A 23,671-nucleotide genomic window follows, 5' to 3' on the forward strand; every position below is an offset into this window, starting at 1 on the left:
TTTTAGTCATTTAGTGGGTTATGGATGCTTGTCATCATTTAGGAGTTGGTTACAAGTTTTTATTGGTCATGGTTAGGAAAAAAGCTGAACAAAGGAGATTAGATTCAGGGATCTCTTCCTGAAGAGAAAAAGGGGAGATATAGTAAAGAAATGAAGGAATAAAAGGGTGAATTGTTGGGTATATATTTCAACAATCAGTAGTCTCAAGTATTTTACATTGGTATGGATTTTTATATTGTTATAAATTTAAAGTTCTTTTTGTTATAGTGTATATGTTTCTACTCTTGTTTAAGGTAGTGTACCTATGCAGCTCATTTTAAAGTGTAATGAAAAGTTTTAGTCCTTGAATGTTATTTAGGCTAATAAAGAAAGGTTAACAGTCATCTGTAACAATCAAACTTATAGTCATTTTTGGTATGTTTTCATGGTCAAACAGATATGTTTTAAAAAGTGTTCAAACACTTCGGGAATCTACAGAATATGGTATTTAAGATGTTTTCCAATGCAGTGAGAGACACATATGTTCCTGACAGTTCCAATTTACTTCACAAAAGGGTAATGGACATAGAAAAAACCTCCATAGGAGTTTGCTTTTGACATGAAAATGCTACCATTTGTACAATTAGCTGACCTTGCTTTGACTGCTGTCAGTATGATATACAAATTGGATGAGAAGGGAGCTGCCAAACTTTGCCAAGACAAAGTAACATAGTCCTTCAAAATTCCTGTTTCACAAAAATGCACAATAGATATTCTAGGCCTGTGGGCCAAAGATGTATGCCCCAAAGTTATAGATGAACCTTGGGTGATTGTCTAGGCAGTCAGATACCTCTTCATTTCTATAGTTTTGGAAGTTGTTTACTCTGGACTTCCTGTTTACTCAGGTAATGTTACATCCTTCTTAGGTCTCTGAAGGAGTTGAAGATGAGATAATTATAATTACAATCTTCCTTGCACCAAATTCAGAAAAAATTACATAAGTGATATAAAGTTTATAAGCTTGAGAAACTAACAACTTAAGTTGTTTATCTAAGATGTCTTAAGGTTGAAAAAATATTTTTTATGGTGGTAATAAAAGTTTTGATAAAAAGTGAGTTAGGTATAAAACTTTGGATTCATCAAGATAGGATAAATAATACAGTACTTTCTCCAAATTTGCCAAATGCAAATGGACTGGACATCGTAAGTGTAATTCTTAGTTGATAATTGTTCTTGTTTTATATAGTTTTACTGTGTTAGAGTTTTTAACCTTTCCTTTTTATTTAGACAGAAAGGGGAGATGTAGGATATTTGTACATTGTGTGAAGATATGTGCCTGTGATTGGTGTAACAAAAAGCTAAATGGCAAATAGCTAGACAGGAGAGACAGGAGGGACTTCTGGGTTGAGGGAGGAAGAGGAGACAATCAGAGTGTGCAAGAGAAGCCAGCCAGATGTGGAACTAGTCAGACACACAGAATGGGATAGAGGTAAAAGCCATGTTGTAGAACATAGGTTAATAAAAATATGGGTTAACTTAAATCATAAGGGTTAGCTAAAAAAACAATCTTAAGGTAAAAGGCCCAACTTTCATAATTAATAAGAAGTCTATGTGTCATTATTTGAGATCTGGCTGGTGGGACAAAGAAAGACTTATTACAGTGAGTCATTCCAATTAAGTGTTTTCCTTTGTTGCTACTGTCATGGTGTCTCTTTGCAGTGATAGAAACCCTAAGTAAGACAGAAATTGGTATGGGGAGTGGTGTGTTGCCGTGATAGGCCTGATGGTGCTTTTGTTGGAAGGAATGTGAATCTTGGGACTATGGATTAGAAAAGCAATTAAATGCTTGAAATGAAACTCAATTGGCTAAGGTAGTAGAGCAAGAAAGATGCTGGCGCTGCGTATGATTTGGACTGTGGGTGCCAGGATCAAGAGGTTTCAGAGAAGAATTTTAGTATGTTGCCTAGAGATCTTTCTTGTGATATTTAGGTGAAGAGTGTGTCTGCTTTTTGTCCTTGTCTGAGAAGTCTGCCTGAGGCCAAAGTGGAGAGTTTTGGATTAATTCCCTTGGTGGAGGAAATCTCAAAACAGCCTATTACAGACTCTGATGTATGGTGACTCTAATGAATATTTAAAGGAAAGAGGCAAGGTGAGCTGTGTAAATTACAAAATGTATAATTTGAGGAGAAAAAGAGCATGAGGAAATAGAACAAAGCCAAGTCCTGTGTTCAAGGAGATAAACAGATTAAGATATGGAATAAAGGGAGTGGTGACCTCAGGACAAGGTCCCACCCAGCTAAGTTTCTAAGTTGTGAACAGGAAATTAAGGAAAAGAGTAGAGTTTGGTGTGGTGGTGCACGCCTTGCCTTTAATTCTAGCACTCCAGAGGCAGGTGGATCTCTCTGAGTTTGAGGTGTGCCTGATCTACAGAGCAATTTCCAGGACAGCCAAGCTTAGGCAGTGAAGGTAACCATGGAAAACAGAAAGCTGGTGAAAATGTAACTAAACAAAGGAGCTATGTTTCAGTTCCAGCAAGCAGCAGACCTCGGCAACTTCAGCCACATGGTTCCGGTTTTAGAGTTTAGAATAGAAGAAAGGGGTTCTGGAATTTGCCTCCATGACTAAGCAAAGCCAATGAGGACAGACGTGTGTCAGTGTTGTCCCCAAATGGAGGCCTAGTGAGGTCTTTGCATGAAGCTGTGAAGTTGAAGCCTGAAATGCTTTGGAGATCCCCCAAAATTTTTGGAGATGCCAGAGCTGTGGGATGCCTACTGGGGAGAGCTGCTGATGGAAAGTAGAATCAGCCCAAGAGAAAGATGTGTGTTACAGTCAACAAATCTGACAGGAGTTGGAGATCTGAAGACTGCTTTGACATCAGACATGAAGAGGCAGAGTTTAAAGTTTGCCTTGCTGGTTTTCAGTTTTTCTTTGGTTCAACTGTTTAATATAATGTACATCTAACAAAATAATATGCTAAATTCTTTACCAGGGTCTATGACCTATCTAGTTATGGGTTCCTGGTCCAGTCCATAGTATCAGAGATAATTTCAGTCTTTTGGAGTAAGCCTTAAACCCATTCAGAAATGTTTGGTTACTCCCATAGCATTCAGGGCACAGCTGTCAGTAAGTAGCACTCCTCTATGGCTTTTGCATCAGCTCCTGCCTCCTGGTTTTGGCCCTGTTTGGACTTTCTTTAGTGATTCAATTTCCACTTCATATCTTAAACATTTTTTCATTATTTCATGTTTGTTTCTGTTTTCAAAGATTTCATTCATGTCTTTTTAAGGTCCTTGAGCATATTCATAAAGAGTATTTGAAGCTGTTTTGTGCTTTGGCTATGCTGCATTTCTCAGGGTCTACTGTAGTAGGGTTGCTGGGCTATTTCACCAAACAGAATTTAAAAATACATTTCCATTTTTCCTGTTCTTCAATAGGAAGGGCTCATGTTTCCTGTGTGCCCTTAACAGAAGCCAACATCTGGCATCTTTATAAAAACTACATTTTTCTGTGAACTTATGATTCATTGTAACAAGCCTGATTTATGTATGTTGTGAGTGTAGTTGGATGTACATTTTTTTAGTAACTTGTTTTTCTTTGATAATATCTTTAAATTGTTTTTGTTAGTTTTAAACATTTGAGAATCGTTGTCTTTTTGAATGCTTTTCCATGTTCTTTTGGGTTTTCCTTGATTTTCCATCAGGATGGCTGCATAGACCCTGCTGAGCAACTTTTCCTAGGAAAGCACACTTTCCAGGGACATCCAGTTCAAGACTGTTTTCAGACTTCTCCCCACATCGCTCCAGGGTGGTTTCTGTCTTAGGACATGTCTGGTCCCTGTTGCTGTCCTAATTTCCTCATTTCTTTGGGCCCATTGCTTCTCTTGCTGATCCTCCTATTGCTCCACATCCTTATGAAGAACATTTCTGTCACAGACCTCACTTCCTGCTCCATCTACCCAGACTGCTCCTCTCCTGCCCCATGAAGGAGGTCCTTCAAGAGGAAAAGTCATAAACACCTCGGCTCTTCCAATTCCTCAAGCAGCTCCACCAAGCTTTGTGGAGCACCTGCTTGTGTTTCATTGTTCTCACCCAACCCCACTTGAGCCACTGTGTCCAGGAGCACATGCATGGTGTTACGTGTGAACGTCCATTTGACACTCGGATGGATGCTTGGTACCTGATGTCCCTGTAGTGATTTGTGGTACAACAGCCCCCACATGCTTTGTTTTCTGGCTTTTTACTTTGCTGGAAATGGTCTACCATGGAAATTGCTTCCTTTAAAGTCAAGTTTGTTTCCTTCATTGTGTTTCTCTGATGGCCACCACTTGAACTAAGTGGTAGTTAATCTTGGTTGTGAAATTGGCCAGTCCAGAGGGCCCGATCATTGTTCAGCCACTGGTCTAGATAACAAATGTGCTAAATGCTTTTTAAAAACTAACAATATAAAATATAAGATAAACCAAAAGCTAGCACATTGGAATTGGACAAAACAAAGAAAGGAAAAGAGCCCAAGAGCAGGTACAAGAAATAGAAACCTACTTGTTTACACACTCATTAATCCCATCCAAACACTAAACTGGAAGCCACAACACATCCGCAGAGGACCTGATGCAGACATTTGTAGGCTCTGTGCTGCTGCCTCAGACTCTGAGTTCATGTGCATTGATTGTGTTGATGAAGAGAGTCTTGTTTTCTTGGTGTCCTCTGTTCCCTCTGGCTCTTACACACTTTCTGCCTCCCCTTTGCAGGCTTCCCTGAGCCCTGAGGGAAGGGATTTGATGGAGACATCCCATTTAGGGCTGAATACTCCAAAGTATCTCACTCTTTGTGTAATGTCAGGCAGTGGGTCTCTGTATTTGTTCCCATCTGCTGCAAGAGGAAGCTTCTCTGATGGTGTCTTAACAAGGCACTGATCTATGAGTATAGCAGAATGTCATTAGGAGTCATTTTACTGCTTTTTTCTTTTCTTTTATCCTTTTTATCTTTTTTCCCCCTTTTTAGAATAGCACCATTTGGTTTTACACTAGGTCTCTGGGCTATCTGTTCTCAAATTCTTAGTCACCCAAGCAGTGTTGTGTATGGGTTTCGTACAGTGGAGTGGGCCTAAAGTCAAATCAGACACTGATTACTTCACAAACTTGGTGTCACCATTGCCTTAGCATATCTTGTAGGCTGGACCTAATTATAGATTAAAGATTTGAAGCAGGATTGGTGTTTATGTTTCTCTTATGGTAGTGTGTGAGTACCTTCCTGTACCAAAAATGCTAGGATGTAGGGGTGAAGGCTCTATGTAGGCACCAGCTCAACTTCTCCATTTTACACGATGTGTTGTGTCTATAGGTATTGTGTTCAGCAATGGAGCCTTGCTGTCAGTTTGCAGAGAGTAAACTATAGTCTTGGCAACAGCCTGTTTTTTTTTTGGGGGGGGGAGGCTTTTAGCCAACAACCCAATTAGATGTAACCTAATACCAGTACCTAAGGCTTCATTTGGAGACAAAAGATGGCCAACTGGGACTCTGTCTCCTCCATTATTGGGAAATTTCATTTATATCTGCCTTTATATATGTATATATTTTAGGAAACTTCTACAACTGTATTAAGTTTCCATACTACCCATCAAATGGACTTTAATTTTAACTCTCTTTCCCCTTATTCTCCCCTTAGTGCCCCTTCCCTTTCCCCTCCTCACTTGATCTTTCCATTCCACCTCCCCATCCATCCATAATGATTCATTCTATTTCTCTTTCATAACAAGATCTGTCCCCACAGTCCCTTACTCTAACCTCTATGGTTCTACAGATTGTAGCTTGGTTATCATGGACTTAATACCTAATATCCACATGCAAGTAAACACATACCATTTGTCTTTCTGGGTCTGGGTTATATCCACTCAGGATGATTTTTTCTAGTTCCATCCATTTACCTGACAGTTTTATTATTTTGTTCATTTTAATGACTAAAAGAAAGAAAATTTTCTTTAAAGAAAAATTTAACACATTTTCTTCATCCATACTTCTGTTGAATGACATCTAGGTTGTTTCCAGTTTCTGGCGATTATTAATAGAACAACAATAAACATTACTGAGTAAGTGTCTCTGCTGTAGGATGAAGCATCTTTCGCTCAAGAGTAGCTGAATTTTGAGGTAGATTGAGTCCCATCTTCCCGAGGAACTGCTGCACTGATTTCCACAGTGGTTGTATAAGTTTGCATTTCTATCTGCAACGGATAACTGTACCCCTTACTCCACAGCCTTGCCAGCATGAACTGTCATTTGTTGTATTGATATTAGCCATTCTGACAGATATAAGATGAAATTTCAAAGTAGTTTGATGTGCATTTCCCTGATGGTCAAGAATGTTGAACATTTTGTTACTGGTTTCTCAGCCATCTGAGTTTCCTCTTTTGAGAATATTTTGTTTAGATCTGTAGCCTAGTTTTTAATGAGATCACTTGTTTGCTTGATATCTAGTGTTTTCAGTACTTTGCATATTTTATGTATCATTCCTTTATCAGGTATGTAGTTGGTAAAACTCTTTTCCTATTCTGCAGGCTGTCACTTTGTCCACACGATGTTGTCCTTTGTCATACAAAAGTATTTAGTTTCATGAGGTCCCATTTATTGATCTTAGTGCCTGTGCTAATGGTATTCTGTTCAGAAAGTATTTTCCAGTGCCAATGAGTTCAAGGCTGTTCTCCATTTTCTCTTCTATCAGGTTCAGTGTATCTGGTTTTAAGTTGAGGTCTTTGATCCTTTCCAAGTTTTGTTTTGTGTGGGGAGATAAATATGGTCCTATTTGGATTATTGTATATGCACACATCCAGTTGAAGATGGATCTTCAACCAGTTATTGAAGATGCCGTTCTTTTTCCCAGTGTGCATTTCTGGCCTATTTATCAAGTCAGGTGTCCTTGGTGTGTGGAGTTATGTCTGGGTTTTTGGTTTGATTCCATTGATCAGTGCGTCTGTTTTTAATGCCAGTGTCATGTTGTTTTCATTACTCTAGCTCTGTAGCGCAATTTGAAGTTGGGGATTATTGCACCTTGAACTATTCTTTTGTTTTCATTATTGTTTTAGCTGTCCTTTCAATTTTAATTGCTGTAAATAATTATCTTGGAATTTTGATGGGGAGTGAATGGAATTTGTAGATTGTTTTTGGTAGGATGATTATTTTACTGTATTAATCTATTATAAAGATATTTCCATCTTCTGTTATCTTCTTCAATTTCCTTCTTCAATGTCTTAAAGTTTTTATCATGTAAAACTTTTACTTACTTGGTTAGAGTTATCTTAAGATACTTTTGAGGCAAATTTGGAAGGTATTATTTTCCTAATTTCTTTCTCAGTCTGTTTGCATTTAGAGACTAGTCTGCAAACTGAGAGAGGGGTCTGCTGGGTCCCAGGCAGGTGACAGGAGGAGGCTTTGTTTTCAGTGTGGGTAGGAGTGTGTCCTGTTTGTTATCACAGCTGGAAACAGATGTTTCTAATGAGAAGCTGCCTGTGAGGAGGCTGTTGGTGGGAGTGAACTTTGAAGTTCGGCAATAGGAATGATTTATTGCTTGTGGCTTTGGTGGTGGGAATGGTGTCAACCCACTGGTCTGAAGGGGACCAAGGGACCACAAGCCTATCACATGGCTTCAGTGGATAGATTTCTGCAACGTAGTCTAAACTGAAACTCCTGAAACAAGGGAGGGGAGGCATGAGGAGAATGGGAGGCATGTCCTGGGTACAAGTGTATGAGCTCCCATGACAGGGCTAGGTCTGTGCTCCTCGAACCTTGGCTCTTTATGTTGGACCAGAACCATGAGCATCACTGTGTGCTTTTCATTAGGTCTCCTAGCTTGAGAAAAGTTGTAAGGAACCAAACGACATAGACTCTCAGGAGAGGTCATGGGACTTGGGCTTTGGGTTTTGGCAACCCACATTCCATCTGGTACCTATTGGCATGTAGATGGGCTCTGTTGAGGCACAAAATCAGAAAGGAAACTGGGAACCATTGCACCATGGCTTGGGGACAGTGGGAGTGGTGACTGCTATTATTTTAATGTAATGGCCTACTCTAGAAGGTTGAACGGGGTAGTTTCAGGGCAGCTCTGAAGCCAGTGCATCCTTCCCTTAATGGCACCAGTTTGCTCATTCATTGTGTCATTTATTCATTCATCCATCTCTCTGGTTTTCCTGAGTTTGAATGTGTACCCTTTGCCCTCTGGGTCATGGAGCCAGAGTAGGAAGCAGATAGACAAATGACAGAAGGAGCAGTGTCAGAGGTAATGCCCAGGGATAAAGAGGTCACAGACACATTGTAAAGGGAGGTGGTGTGGGTGCTGATTCTTAAAGTGTGGGGGCCTTATGAGGTAAGCAGGACATGTAATTTAAAAGTTACTCAGGTCCCTAGGCCACTGGGCTGAAGGATTTAATTTCTGTCTCTGCAGTGAGTCGCCTTAACAGATGGGTACTTTGAAAGGACCATGTTGACCCATGGGGCATGTGCAGATCAGGAGGCTGGTGTCCTCCATGGCAGCCTGTGAGAGAGTGGACAATGCTCTAGGGAGAGCAAGGTCTTGGGTGGAAGTCTCTGGAGTCTTGTTGAATGGCTTGGTAGTTGATTGTTGCTGCTGGATCACAGAGAAGAAAAGAATATCCTCTAGAACCAAGTAGGAGAGATTTGGCATGTCTATGGTGGGAATGGGGGAAGGTGTACTTGTGATTTTAAACCCATAAACATTTTAGGAGCATCACAGATCTCCCTGTCTAGAGTATATGTTAAATACTTGTTGAAATCTGGGATCAGAATAGAATGCTCACAGGAAGAGTGGGGCAAGAGCTCTGCTGAACTTAGGGAAGTCAGTTGGTTTCATAGAACTGGGGATAGCATAATGCTCACCATGGGATTATGGATGCTTGGGAATAATTAGGGCTATATGTGCTATGTGTACCCCAAGAGCAGGTAGAGGGAAATCTGGGGTTGGGTTATGTCTTAGTTGGGGTTCCTATTGCTGTAATGAAACACTGACCAAAAGCAAATTGGGAAAGGAAGGGTTTATTAGGCTTATACTTCCACTTTATATCCCATTAATGAAGGGAGCCAGGACAGGAGTTCAAGCAGGGCAGGAACATGGAGGCAGGAGCTGATGCAGAGGCCATGGAGGATGCTGAGTACTGACTTGCCTCTCATGGCTTGTTCAGCCTGCTTTCTTCTAGAACCCATGACTACCAGCCCAAGGCTAGCACCTTTCACAGTAGACTGGGTCCTTTCACACCAGTCACTAATTAAGAAAATTCCTTATAGGACTGCCTATAGCCTGATCTTATGGAGACATTTTTTAAATTGAGGGCCCCTTTTCTCAGATGACTTTAACTTGTGTCAAAAGTGCATAAAAGGATCCAGGATAGAGGCAGACTCAATGCCCTGAGTTCCAATAATGACCTGCCATCATGACATTCACAGGAAGCTGGTGGCCTTGGAGGACACAGGTTTGCAGCTATCTGTGTAGACTGAAGAAAGCGAGTGGAATCTACTGAGATGATGAAGAGGGACAGAGAAGAGAAAGAGGAGTACTGTGGGCATTCACAGGAGCCTGAATACCTAGAAGGCTGGGATAGGACAATAGGGAGGAGGGAGGGAGTCAGAGAGAGAGAGAGAGAGAGAGAGAGAGAGAGAGAGAGAGAGTTGTAGGTCCCCATTCACCTCTGGTACTATATTCCATGGTCTGTGTCTTCTTGGTCCATCCTCATAACCAACAACACAGCCTCTGGCTTTGATATCACATCATGTGGTACCATGTCTCCTACAGTCTGCCATGAAGACTCTTGTGATCACACTCATGGCCACTTGGAACCCTCACCTCAAGGTCCTTTAGTTAATCACATCTACAGTAGGTCTCAGGTCCATAACTTCAAGATCTAGGACAAGAGTATCTCTGAGGGCCATGGTTAAAGCACATATAGGTACCCTACTTTTAATGGTTTGAGCAGGAAACATGAAGTTGATGCCAAGGCCAACATGTGGAATGTGAAACCACAGTACATTGAGATGTGATCTGTGTGTATGGGTGCCAAAGGAGCCAGTGAGAGGAATAGCAAGAATGGTCATAGGAAGGTATTGTTCCATAAAAGACCCTTGCTCCTGTTCCTCCCATGGCAGAGGATAGGTTAAGGGTGGTGGTGGTGGGAGAATCTGGCTGAAATTGTGATCCTTCCCATCATCTTATGTCATCATCTGTTGATGTAAGAAATGAGTCAAGATCTCTTCTCAAAGGAGACTCTAAAAGCCATAAAAGTCTGTAACAGATCTTACAGACTCTAAGATATTATAGATGTCATTCCAGACTACTATATCCAGCAAAACTGTCAATTACTATAGATGGAGAAAACAAGACATTTCATGAAGAATCAAAACTTAATCAGTATCTATTCACAAATCCAGCTCTACAGAAGGTACTAAATGGAAAACTCCAACCCAAGGAAGTTAGATACATCCATGAAAACACAAGCAACAGATAATCCCACACCAGCAAAACCCAAAGAAACAACACATACACACACACACACACACACACAACCACCACCACCATTACTAGCACCACCACCACCACCAACAAAACAACACCAACAAAAATAACAAGAATTAACAATCACTGGTCATTAATATCTCTCAGTACCAAAGGACTCAATTCACCAATATAAAGACACAGGATAAAAGAATTGGCACAAGACAGAATTCATCCTTCTGCTGCATAAAAGAAACACACCTCAAATCAAAGACAGACATATTACATCAGAGTAAAGGGTTGGAAAAAGATTTTTCCAATCAAATGGACCTAAGAAGCAAGCTGGTATAGCTATCCTAATATTTAACAAAATAAGCTTCAAACCAAAATTAATTAAAAGAGATGGAGAAGAATATTTCATATTAATCAAAGGGCAAATCTACCAAGATGATGTCTCAATTAAGAACATCCTATGTCTCAAATACCAGGGCACCTACATTTGTAGAAGAAACATTGCTGAAGCTTAAATCACATATCAAACTCCACACATTAATAGTGGGAGACTTCACCACTCTACTCTCACTAATGAACAGGTTATCCAGATGGAAACTAAACAAGAAATATAAGAACTAACAGATATTATGGCTCAAATGGAACTAACCTATCTACAGAAAGTTTTATCCTAACACAAAAGAATATACCTTCATCTCAGCACCTCATGAAACCTTCTCCAAAACTGACCACATAACTTGGACACAAAGCAAGTCTTAACACATAGAAAAAAATTTGAATAACCCTCTGTTATCTTTTTAAAAATTAATTAATTTATTTTATATCCTGACCAAAGCTTCCTCTCCTCTTCTCTCACTCTGTAGTTTGGGCTATTGTTGAACTCCAACTTTAATCCACGATGACCTGGATTAAAGATCCACGCAAAGACTCAGCAAGAAAGAGAATTACAGACCAATTTCCCTCATGAACATTGGTGCAAAAATACTCAGTACTGGAAAACCAAAATCAAGAACACATTAAAAATATCATCCATCATGATCAAGTAGGCTTCATCCCAGAGATGTAGGAATGGTTCAATATAAGAAAATCTAACAATGTAATCTACCATATAAACAAACTGAAAGAAAAAAAAAACCCCACATGATCATCTCATTAGATGCCAAAAGAACCTTTGATAAAATCCAACACCCCTTTATGATATAAGTCTTGGAGAGATCAGGGATATAAGGAACATACCTAAATATGATAAAAGTAATATACAGCAACTTAACAACCAACATCAAATTAAATGGAGAGAAACTCAAAGCAATTTCACTAAAATCAGGAACAAGATAAGTCTGTCCACTCTCCCCATATCTAGTCACTATAATACCCAAAGTTCTAGCTAGAGCAATAAGACAACAAAATGAGATCAAGGTAATACAAATTGGAAAAGAAGAAGTCAAAGTACCACTATTTTCAGATGACATGATAGTATACATAAGTGACCCCCAAAATTCAGGGAACTCCTGCATCTAATACACCTTTAGCGAAGTAGCTGTATAAAATTTTTCTAAAAAAATCAGTAACTCTCTTATATACAAGTGATAAAAGGGCTGAGAAAGAAATCAAGGAAACAAACACCCTTCACAATAGCCACAAACAATATAAACTATCCTGGGGGTAATTCTAACAAAGCAAGTGAAAGATCTGTATGACAAGAACTTTAAGCCTTTGAAGAAAGAAATTAGAGAAAATATCAGAAGATGGAAGGATCCCCTATGCTCATGGATTGGTAGATTCACATAGTAAAAATGTCCATCTTACCAAAAGCAATCTACAGATTCATAATATCCCCATCAAAATCCAACACAATTCTTTATAAACATTGAAAAACAATACTCAACTTCATATGAAAAAAACAAAAACAAAAAAGCCAGGAGAGCTAAAACAATCCTGTACAATAAAAGAACCATCCCTCATTTCAAGCTCTACTACAGATTATACTAATAGAAACAGCATGGTATTGGCATAAAAACATACACATCAACGAATGGAAATGAATTGAAAACCCAGACATAAATCCATATACCTATGAGCAACTGATTATTGACAAAGAAGCCAAAACTATACAACGGAGAAAAGAAAGCATATTCAACAAATGGTGCTGGCATAATTGAATGCTGGCATGTAGAAGAATGTAAATAAATCCATATCTATCACCTTAGACAAAACTTAAGTCCAAATGAATCAAAGACCTCAACATAAATCCAGTTACACTGAACCTGATAGAAGAGAAAGTGGGGAATAGCCTTGAACATATTGGCATGGTAGACAATTTCCTGAATAGAATACCAGTATAGCACAGACACTGAGATAGACAATTAATAATAGGACCTCATGAAACTGATTTTTTTTGATTTTTTTTTTTTTGGTTTTTCGAGACAGGGTTTCTCTGTGGCTTAAAAGCTTCTGTAAGCCAAAGAATACTGTCAATAGGATAAAACAGTAGTTTACAGAATGGGAAAAGATGTTCACCAACCCCACTTTCAACAGAAGGCTTCTTTCTAAAATATATAAAGAACTAAAGAAACTACACATCGCTCACCTTCCTAGTACTGGATGGAGGGGGAGGACCTTGGACTTTCCACAGGGCAGGGAACTCTGACTCTTCTTTGGACTGGAAAGGGAGGGGAAGGAGGATGGGGGAGTGGGAGGGAAATGGGAGGAGGTGGAAAATTTTAATTAAATAATATAAAAATAAATAAAACAATAAAAAAGAGAAAAAAGAAACTACATATCAAAAAACCAAATAATCCAATTAAAATGTGTTATAGAACTAAACAGAGAATTCTCAACAGAAGAACCTCAAATGGCAGAGAAACACTTAAAGAAATGTTCAACATCCTCAGCCATCAGGAAAATACAAATCAAAACTACATTGAGATTCTATCTTATACCTGTCAAAATGGCAAAGATCGAAAACACAAATGACAGCTTACACTGGAGAGGATGTGAAGTAAGGGGAACACTCCTCCATTGCTAGTGGGAGTACAAAGTTATACAGCCACTTTGGAAATCAATATGGCAGTTTCTCAAAATATTGGGAATCAATCTACCTTAAGAGTCAGTTATACTAATCTTGGGCATGTACTCAAAGGATGCTCAGTCATACATAAGGACACTTGCTCAACTATTTTATAGCAGCTTTATTTCTAATAGCCAGAACATGGAAACAGCCACGATTCCCCTCATCCCAAGACTAGATAGATAAAATATGGTACATTTACACAGTGGAGTATTGCTCAGCTGTTAAGAGCAATGACATCAGAAAATTTGAAGGCAAATGGATAGAACTAGAAAAAAAAATCATCCTGAGTGAGGCAACTCACTCAGATCCAGAAGGACAAGCGTGGTATGTACTCACTCACAAATGGATAGTGAAGGATAACCTCGTTCCAATCCACAGACACAGAGAGGCGAGGTAGTAAGGAAGGCCCAAGGTGGGGGACACATCCATCTCTTTGGGAAGGGGAATAGCGGAGATCTCCTGGGTGGACTGAGGGTGTGGGGATGGGAACTTGAGGAATCTGTTTATTGGTGGGTGGAGGGGGAGAGTAGTAAAAGAGATGACTGGAAAGAGGCAGGTGCTTTTAAGAGTCAGGTAGAAAAGTCAAGTGAAACTCCCATGGATCTACAAGGGTGATTCCAGCTAAGACTTTTAGCAATAGTAGATATGTAGGCTGAACTGGCAGTCTCCTGTGGTCAGACTTGAAACTACTCCAGTTGTCAGTAGAGAGCCTTTATTCAGTAACTGATGGGAACAGATGCAGAGACCTCCAACCAAATGTTAGGCTGAGCTTGGGGAATCCTGCTGAAGAGAGGGTGGAGGGATTTTAGGTGCCAGCAGGGTCAAAAATACCACAAGAAAATCCACAGAAACAAATCCCAAGTGGCTTATAGAGTCTGAGCCAACAACCAGGGGTCTGTGCTGGACCGACCTAAACCCACTACATATATGTGACAATTGTATAGCTTGATCTATTTGTGGGACTCCAACAATAGGAGCAGGGATTGTTTCCTAATGTTTTGGTTGCCTCTTGGGAACTTATTCCTCATAATGGATTTCCTTGCCCAGCCTAAATCCAAGGGGATGTGCTTATGCTTAGTGCAACTTGATATGCCATCTTTATGCCCAGGGGAGGCCTCTCGCTTTCTGAACAGAAACAGTGGAGAAGAGGACTGAAGAGGTGGCGAAGAGGAGGTGGGGGAAGGGAATGGGACTAGAGGAGGGAGGAGAGGCCGCGGTTAGGGTATAAAATAAATAAATAATAGAACATGAAAAAAGAATGAGTCAGGTCTCATTTAGACTCATCATCACACCTAAGGATATTGGCTGATGCCTTAGTGTGCTTGGGTGCACATTAAGGTATACAGAAATATACCTTGAACCGAAGGATCATAAATACCAGAAATATACTTCTAATTCTGAGGCAGGAGGTCTGAGACAAAGGTTCCAGAAGTTTCCATGTATTATAGTACTGATTTCCATGTTTATAGATAGCTCTGTTTCACTGTGTCTGGGCAAAGGGTCTCCTGAGTTGTTTGATGAAGACACTAATCCCAATTATGAGGACTCTATCTTCATGGTCTCATTACCTTCTGATACACTGAGGGAAGGATATCAGCATGAATTTAGGGGACACAATCAGTCCACAGCAGGTAACAAGAAGGTGGCATTTCCCACATATTGTCTAATACCAACCTCTTTGTTGAGTCCCTTTCACATTGACCCTCCCACCTCAGTTTAGATAGCTGTGTACTTTCAATGTTTGTGATGGAGGAACTGGAAATACAGGGATTCAGGGTCTTGTACAGGTAGTAAGATGAGGAGCCAGAACACACGGATTGGCATATGGAATAGTTTCTGTCTTAGTCACTGTTCCATTGCTGTAAAGAGACACCACGACCAGGTCAACTCTTATAAAAGAAGCATTTAATTGGGGCTGCTTTACAATTTCAGAGGTTAGTTCATTGTCATCACAGTGGGCAAACAAGGTGCTGGAGAAACATCTGAGAGTCTATATCCTGATCCATAGGCAGAGAGATAGATAGACAGTGGGCCTGACATGAGCCTTTGAATCCTCCTAATTCTATCAAAGAGTTCCACTTCTTGGTGACTAAACATTCAACTATATGAGCCTGTAGGGGCCATTCTTATTCAAATGACCACAGTTATCATTTCTGCCATCTAAGGCCCTGATGTGAGTCTGTGTGCATGTGAGTAGGTATATACATGTATGCATATGTGTGTATGTGTGTGTGTGTGTGTGTGTGTGTGTATTGTGTTTGAGGGACTGTGATGTGAACATATGCATGTGTGTGCATCCATGCTTATGTATATGTGTGAAGTCAATTGTGTGTTTAGGGTGGGAGGGGAATGCCTAAATTCACTAAACAGTTTTCCTCAGTGTGTCCTTGACACCCCTCCTGAGTGACCTTTCCCTCCATTGTTTGCCTCAGATCTTATGTGCTGTGACCTGAGTTTATCCAGACCATGGAAACGAAAAAGCAGGAGGCAGGTGGAGTGCACCATGCATGTTTATGTGAGGATGGGGGCTTGGCAGGAGGGAGAGGATAGCGGGAGTAGGACTTGGGCAGCATGTCCCCTGCTTTGCCTATAGCCAAGGATGCCAGTCATTTTGTGTCTGAGAGGCTGGGTGGAGAGCAGGGGGTTGGGAGGATAGCCTGGAGCTTCTCTGCATAGAAGACATCCTCTTTGTGGGCTTCATGTTGAGGGAAAGCACTTTATTTCTTTAGTTGCAGGATGCTGCTGTCCTGGTCTATTTCACCTGCCAGAGAACCTTGGGGTCATATAGGGGCTTTGGTCTGAGAAACAGAGCAGGGCCCAGGAGCTAGAATAGGATCCAGAAGCTGGACAGTGACCATGTCCCCCCACCCCCATTATAGGTATATCCCCTAGCCCATCCCAGCCACTCCAGAAATGCTGACGGGTTTCAGGATGTCTCTACAAGAGCACCTTCCACACTTCCACCAGAGATGGTGGAGAGGGAGGGGTTAGGAGGCCCACCTTGATGAAAGTGACAAAGCCACTGTAGAGCAGTGTGAGCAGGAAGAGAGCCACGAAGGTGCACATTGTGGGCCACAGGCTGTTCTCCTCATCTATGTCCAGGTAGCTGTCGGTTTGCTCATCCCTGATGCACAAGTCGGGGAAGGTGTTGGCCATGCCTGGGGAAGGAATAGTGCACATGAGAAGGCCTCCACACAGCAACAGGTTCACTCCTTATTAACCAGCTCTCCTGTTCACCGAAGCTGAGGCTACAGCTGTCCTTCACAGCAGCAACATTTTGCTTGTATATCCTTCCTCACCAGGACTTACTACCTTCCCTCAAAGGTGCCTGCTAACTGTTTTGCCCCACAGGGCCCTTCCACCCTACCTTTCGCTATAGCCTGCTGGTTCCTAGAGTCTCACTCATAGATTGGTCTGTGTGAGATTAGGCAGATCTGAATCTAAACCTGATGTGAATGCAAGCCTCTGCCACCTGAATGGTGCAGGAGATGGGTTGCTACTTCAGAAGACCTAAAAATGGTGGCCAGAGGAGGCAGGCTGCCCAGGAGAGGCCTTCTCATGTGACGTGAAAGAGACAGAGAAGGAGGGGTGGCGCTCAAAGAAAAAATAGTGTGCACGGTGCAAACATTAGGAAAGAGCATTATCCTGGGAGTCAGAAGGAAGGGGCCTCTGAGCCTTGGCGGGTGGAGGCGGAGATCTGAAAGCATCCTAGTCATGGTAACCTAACCCTAAGGGTAATAGGAGGGAACAGAAGATGTTAAGGAAGGTAATGTCATAACTAAACGTTTGTATGGAAATCCCTGCTGGAGACTGAAGAGTGGTCCAAGACCAGACACAGTGACAGCTGGTGTGCAGATCTAGGAAAATGCACTTCCATAGAAAGCACAACCCAATTCAAGGTGTGAAAGACCAAGGCAGGTGGGTCACAGGGCTGCCTGGGTTGTCCACTCCATAAGTACTAGGCAGAGTCACTGTGGTGTCTGTGAATGGGCTGGCCTGAAGACATTTCACCAGATAATGGCGGTAAGTACTGAAATCGTGTGAGCATTATAGACCACTGAATCTTAGCATAAGAATCACTCAGCAGTCTCCTTTACCCATAGTTTCCAGTTTCAATTACCTATGGTTGGAGAACATGACATTGAGAAGTCACTTGTTTTGAATTACGGTTTGGAGCAGTGGGATGGGCTCTTGCTCTGCCTGGAATGGCAGCCCCCACTTTGTCTGCCCTTCAAGCTGCCTGCATGCCTGTCTGTTGTCAGCCAGGACCCACCTCAGCCACAGGCTGACTGCTGAAGCAACACAGAGCTTGACAACACCGATGGCTTCAGGCATCCACTGGAGGCCTTGGGACAGTTCCCACAGATAAGAGAAAGTAAAATGGTTGCTTGTGTTTGCTCATTTCATTTATTTGGTGATCATTTCTTACTGTAACTTACAGAAGTACTGCTCTACACTCTACTGAGAACATAAAAAAAGCAACTTTCTTTGCCACATGCAGTATGAGGCAACTGAATACAGAGGTAAGTGAGCCAACCAGACAGTGGACATGATGGTCATTCAGCACAGAAAGGTCTTAGGCCAGGGCGGGAACAGGATAGCTCCTGGGAGGGCTGTCTGACTCTGCCAGGAGGCAGTGGAGTCCCAGAATCATGGGAAGAACTCATGTAAGCGAGAAATAGCGGCAGGTGGCTGGGCGAGAGGGTTCTCCAACAGTAGAATCTCTCTGGGGCCTACTGTGGACAAAAAGTGCTCAGAGAAGACTTTCTAGAGGGAGAGGTTGAGTTCTGTCACACCCTCAAAGGTCTGGGATTTAATATTCTAAAGAAAACTATGAATGTTGTTCTAATAATTCATACCCCCAAGGTCTAATTCTATGTACTGTTTTTGTCTTGGTTATCAATCACTTTGTATCTTGTAATTGCTGATTACATGCTAGATATTGTATACATGGGAATTTCAGAGTCTAGGGGTGAAACAGAGGTGCACATCCCCTCCTCCATCAGGCAGAGAAGGCCTGCTCTTTGGAACTGGAAACTGAACTGGGTTTGCTGGCTCTGGGTGCTTTGGGATAGAGTCAGTCTGTTACATTAGCAGGCCTTGGAGCTGGTGCAAGACTGGAAATCTGCTACTCCCAAGCTCTGCTCCCAGGGTCTGTTTGCTAGTGGTGTCCTATGTGGGAGGTTGGGTGAGTGGTGATTAGCTCAGAATCTTGGACTTTTCTGTGTTCTTATTCCTCTTGCCAGTTAAGGTATTCATTAAAGTTTTGGTCGATTTTTTGATGTCCTCTTTCAGATGGTCCGTTGTTCTGTCTGTCTGTGCCTAGGACAGAATGAAGGAGCCCTCTCTCCTCACCTGGGAATGCAGTCTCCCTGAGCTTTTTTGGTTCCTTGGCTCAAGAGTAATTTTAAATAAAATTGTGATGTCAAAAGTTTACTTGGTACATTTCTTTTGCCATGGCCTGAGTGCCTAATCAAATGTCCTTCCACATCTTTGCAGACACACAATGTTTAAGAGATTGTCTTGGCAGCAGAGTGATGGAAGGGTGGGAGGGGCAGAACGGGATTCACAGAGGCATTGGTGGAGAGCTAAGAGGTGCTGGTGTCAGAGTAAGAACACTGCAGTGCTCAGGAGCTGGGGTGACAGGACTATTGTGTGGGACTTAGGCAGATGTAGCTATCTCATGAAGAGGGAAGCATGGCATAGGAGCAGACCAAAGGGCAGGATGAGGGGAAGTGGGAGAGGACATAGAGAGGTATGCTTGGGGTGGTCTTTTCTAATGAGGAGGACCACAGAGCACTCCCGGGCTTCCCGAGCATGCTCTGTGAGTGTGTGCAGCAGGGTACTGATGCTGGCCTAACCCTAGAACTAAGGGTAACCTGTCAAGGTCTTCAGAGAGATCCTGAGGGAGGCAAGTGAGGGAGAACCTTAGTGTTCTTTGGGGGGGGGAATGCCACAGGAGAAAAGAAGAGACTGATTTGGGGACAGGCCCCTTTTAGCAGTAATGAGGCTTCTACACCAGGGAAATAGTTCTAGACTCCCTCACCTGGCAGGAGGTTGGCCCATGAGAGGCAGTGGGGTGTAGTTTTTTTCCTCAGTCAATACAGTGCAGCCAGACAGTAAGAGTGGCCTTTTCAGGACTTTCTCACTGCTAGGACCCCGAGATCCTGAGGCATAGACAACAGACCAGGCTTTCAAGGGCTAGAGCCAAGGCTGGCAGGCTGGCAGCTTGCCTGGGCCTGGCATGGTCTCATCTGGTTGCTGTAGGCCCACCCTGTTATTTAATTTTGTGTCCCTTTTGTAGGGGGTTGTGGATGTACTGTGACACGGTCAAGGCCTAAGTGGGGAGTGTAGCTGATCTGGGCCCAGGCTCTGAAGGCCACACTGAGAACAGGGCTTACCTAAAATTGGTATGTTGAGGGCACAACTTGACCACATATGAAGATGCCTGCAGATGCCTCCACAGCCTGCTCTATCCCTACCATACTCATACTTAGGGGCTTGCAGGTGAAGCCTGTCTGGATGCTTCCAACCCCAGCATATGTGAAATTTACAGCAACCCTGAGTCATGGTCCTGTAGGCTCTCCAGCAGGTGAGAGAGAGGAATGAGATAAATGACTCTCTGCTTCCAGATCTAAGGTATCAAAGACATAACATCTTTGTGGTGTGGGATGGCATGTTTCCTGTTGCAGCAGTTGGGTGTTTTCTCTCTTCTGGGGGTGATAGGAGCTCCTGTCACCAAATCTGGCTTGTCCAAGAGTGGAACATTTTTGGAGGAACTCTTGGCTGATCATTGTCTTTTACATGGTGTGAGGTGATATGCCTTCTTGAATTGGGTCTACAGTGTGTGGTTTTACTCAAATGGATGCTAGACTAGAGGACATTTTGTAACTCCTGGAATGGCATGGCAAGCTGACTGTGGTGCATGTCTTGGCCGTGTGAGGTAAGACGTGTGACTATGGCTAAGCTGACTGCCTCTAGAAAATCTTGATTGTGTAAAGAAAGAATACAATGAAAAAAAAAGACACACAGATGCTGCCTTCCACTTTGGTCTCTGATTTTGAAGGAAAAACAGAGAAAAGAATATGATGAGATGCTGGCTTGCTGTTACTTAGAGCTGGCAGGGGCTAAAGGAAAGGCAGTACAGATTAGATCTCTGCTAAAGAGATCTGAAAACTTGGAACCCATGAAGAAAATAAGGCAGTGAAGGGGGAAAGATTCATAGCCTGGAGGCAAAGTGCACTAAGGAGGATAGGATCAGTGGCACAAAGTGGAAAATTGAGAAACTGAACTATTCATCCTTCCTTGAGACAAAGGTTGCATTTATCCGAGGTGATACATGGAAAACCATTCCATCAATATCTAGCTCCCTCCAAGAGGGAATGTTTTAAATTCAAAGGAAATAGCCACACTGTAAGGGAGTGAGAAACCAATTAGACCTGTGCTAAACAGCCTTTCCTGGGATAAAAGCAGAATAGACTTGCACATTAGGGATTCTTGGTTATTACTGACTGAGGTCTACACATATGTCCGACAGGACTCAAAGACAATTTAAAGTCCCTGCTGAAGAAACTAAACACATGAGAAATATCGTTTAATGCTCAATTCATTGAAGTGGTAAGAGTGAGTTTATTGAAATGTTAAGAAGGGGGTTGACTCAATAGGGATTAACTCAGATATTAGGCTTCCGTGACTTTGCTGAGCTCCATTATGGCATACGATCTTTAAGAGTTAGGCGAGACTCTGGTAGACCTGAATGATTCAGAAAAATGAGTGAGTATGGTTTGTGAGGTGCTAAAACATTTGGGAGAATATTAAAAAGGGGGGGGAGCAGAAAGTGGGAATTGTACAAGTCACTAAAAAAATATGGCAAAATTTGTGTTAAGCTAAAGTTTCCAGAGAAAAAATTCACAGAAAGCCAAATTCTGTGCTTGTGAATTTTGAAGGCTAGAAAATAATGAAAGCTTCTGGCATTCTCTTGAAATATTCTGACCTTCTGCATGCTCCACAAACTGGTGAGGTCTGTTCCTGATTTGACATCTATACATGATGGATGCATGGTGGGCAAATATGTACATCTATCTGTCCCATATGGGGTTGTCAGGTGGACTTCATAAAAGTCTATGCATCTCAGTGAGAAATGTAAGTGTGTTCTCGCCTCTGTGAACGCTGTCATGGGCCTTCTATATGAGAATGCAGTGGGAAAAGCCACCAGTAAGGGTTTTACCCAACACAGTGTTTTGTATATAGGCACTCATAGAGAATTGGCAATAAGAGGGGCAATAATTTTACAAACATTGTTAGGAAGAAGGTGACTGAGAACAGCCAGAGTCAATGATATTTCTACCTACCTTACAACCTGGGTTGATAGAAGAAAACAATGAGTCATTAAGAGGAGTCACAGAGTGCAGACATGGAAGGCACATGGAACTCCCAAAATCTAGAGTTCATTGAATGAAAGTCCCAGTGCTAGGGTGGGCTACCTCTTTATTAATCATTAATGAGAGATGCCCTTGAGAAGCCATAAACCACAAAGGCTAACATCACTGATGTTAGTTCCATGCCAGAGCTAGATGGCAAATTCCTACTGCTAATGACTCCATAAACTTTGGCTGCATGACAGAGAAAAGAGGCTAGGATTGAGGTAGAAGCTGTCTACCTTCTGGCTAGCCTTTGCAGTGCTGGAAGATGTTATATAGGTCAGCAGTTGTTCTTGACTATGGACTCTGAGTGCTACACTAACCAACTTGCCATCTAAGATCTGCCTACTGGTGCAATAGTGGCATGACAGTTATGGGTGCAACCTAGTTCTTTCCTGTTGGATTTAAGCTCTGCTCTATAGTAGGAGATTCATGTTTGGTATCAGAAGCCAGGGAAACAACTCATGGCTGGGGAGGTCATAGGCTCCAGTAGAGAAGCAACTGCTATTGTTTGTTAAATGGATGCCACAAACTTGTAAAACCGGATAGCAAGCATTTGCATTTATGTCCACAGACAACTATTACTACCAACCTCACTTATGGAGGGAAGTTTCACTACACAGTGAGCAGTAGTGGTTACTGGGGAGATTCATACTTGGTCAAGCTGCTGTGGAAAGTAGCCTAAGAAAGTAGGTAAACACTTGCATCACTTTCTCCAGGGTTCAGTGAACACCACGGAGGAAGGGGCAGAAAGAATGTAAGAGCTGTAGGGAGGAGGAAGTGTTGTGCAGCTCTTTCTTCTGAACTGAAACAGATAAGCACGTGTCCCTTTTCTTCAGACAGTGCAGACCTCTCCTCCCCAAACAGGAATATTTCTTTATCACAGGCACCCAGTGCTGGACTTGCTTGTCATTCTTACCCAGTTGTGACTTACCACTTATGTCCAGCCTTTTGCTGGCATTGAGCTTGGTCTGTGAGGCCACATGTTCCACCACGCATGTGTAGGTGTCAAGTGAAGAGTTTAGAGTGACTGGTATTCTCAAGACACTCCAGGTCTGGAACGTGTTGCCCCCAGGCTCTCGGGTGGGTTGGGCAGTGGCAAAGTACGAAGTGTTTATTTTACTCTGGAACCTCAGCCATATTAGATTGATGTCTTGGGGGAAGAAGCCGGAAACCTCACACATGAGCCACGATGACATCTCAGGATAGGTGGATGTGGCCAGAAAGTTCACAGAGGGGTAACTGGGTGCCATAGTCTCTGCAAGAAGAAGTGGTAAGAGGTGTATTATCTTGTCACACTTGACCTGGAAGTATCTAGAAACTTTTGAGAGGATGGAGACACCCTCTTTTCTTATCTGACTACAGCGATGGCCTGAGCAGTGTTGGAGGAAGGAGAACATAGGGGTAGGAGGGGCATTGGACAGCCTTAAGGTGGGGTGGGAAGAGTTTTCACCTGGGTCACAAAGTTACCTCTGCTTGGGACCCAAGGGCTTGGTAAGTAAAGGCCTATGCTGAAGACATTGCTTCTCCTGGTCCCTTTTCTAGTTCAGTGTCCAGGAACACCCAGTGCCTCCCGAATAGACCCAGGCTTTGTTTCTTTGGTGCCTTGTCTACTCTCCATGGCCAACATTTTGTATTTTGAAGGCCAGACTAATCATAGGCTTTCTATCTTGCAACCTGGTGATCTCTCTCTCTCTCTCTCT

The 23,671-nt window shown here is 42.3% G+C and overlaps 1 gene segment (V, D, J or C); it reads right to left on the reverse strand.

The window, feature by feature from the left end:
• Window positions 1-15,883: 15,883 nt before the first annotated feature.
• Window positions 15,884-23,671, reverse strand: part of LOC101997979 — an 11,124-nt gene continuing 3,336 nt past the window's right edge. The window contains 3 exon segments of the C gene segment in view: window positions 15,884-16,309; window positions 16,549-16,706; window positions 22,903-23,226. Coding sequence covers window positions 16,301-16,309; window positions 16,549-16,706; window positions 22,903-23,226 — 491 coding nt within the window.

Source organism: Microtus ochrogaster, chromosome 1 (assembly GCF_000317375.1).
Source record: "Microtus ochrogaster isolate Prairie Vole_2 chromosome 1, MicOch1.0, whole genome shotgun sequence".
NCBI classification, from domain to species: Eukaryota; Metazoa; Chordata; class Mammalia; order Rodentia; family Cricetidae; genus Microtus; species Microtus ochrogaster.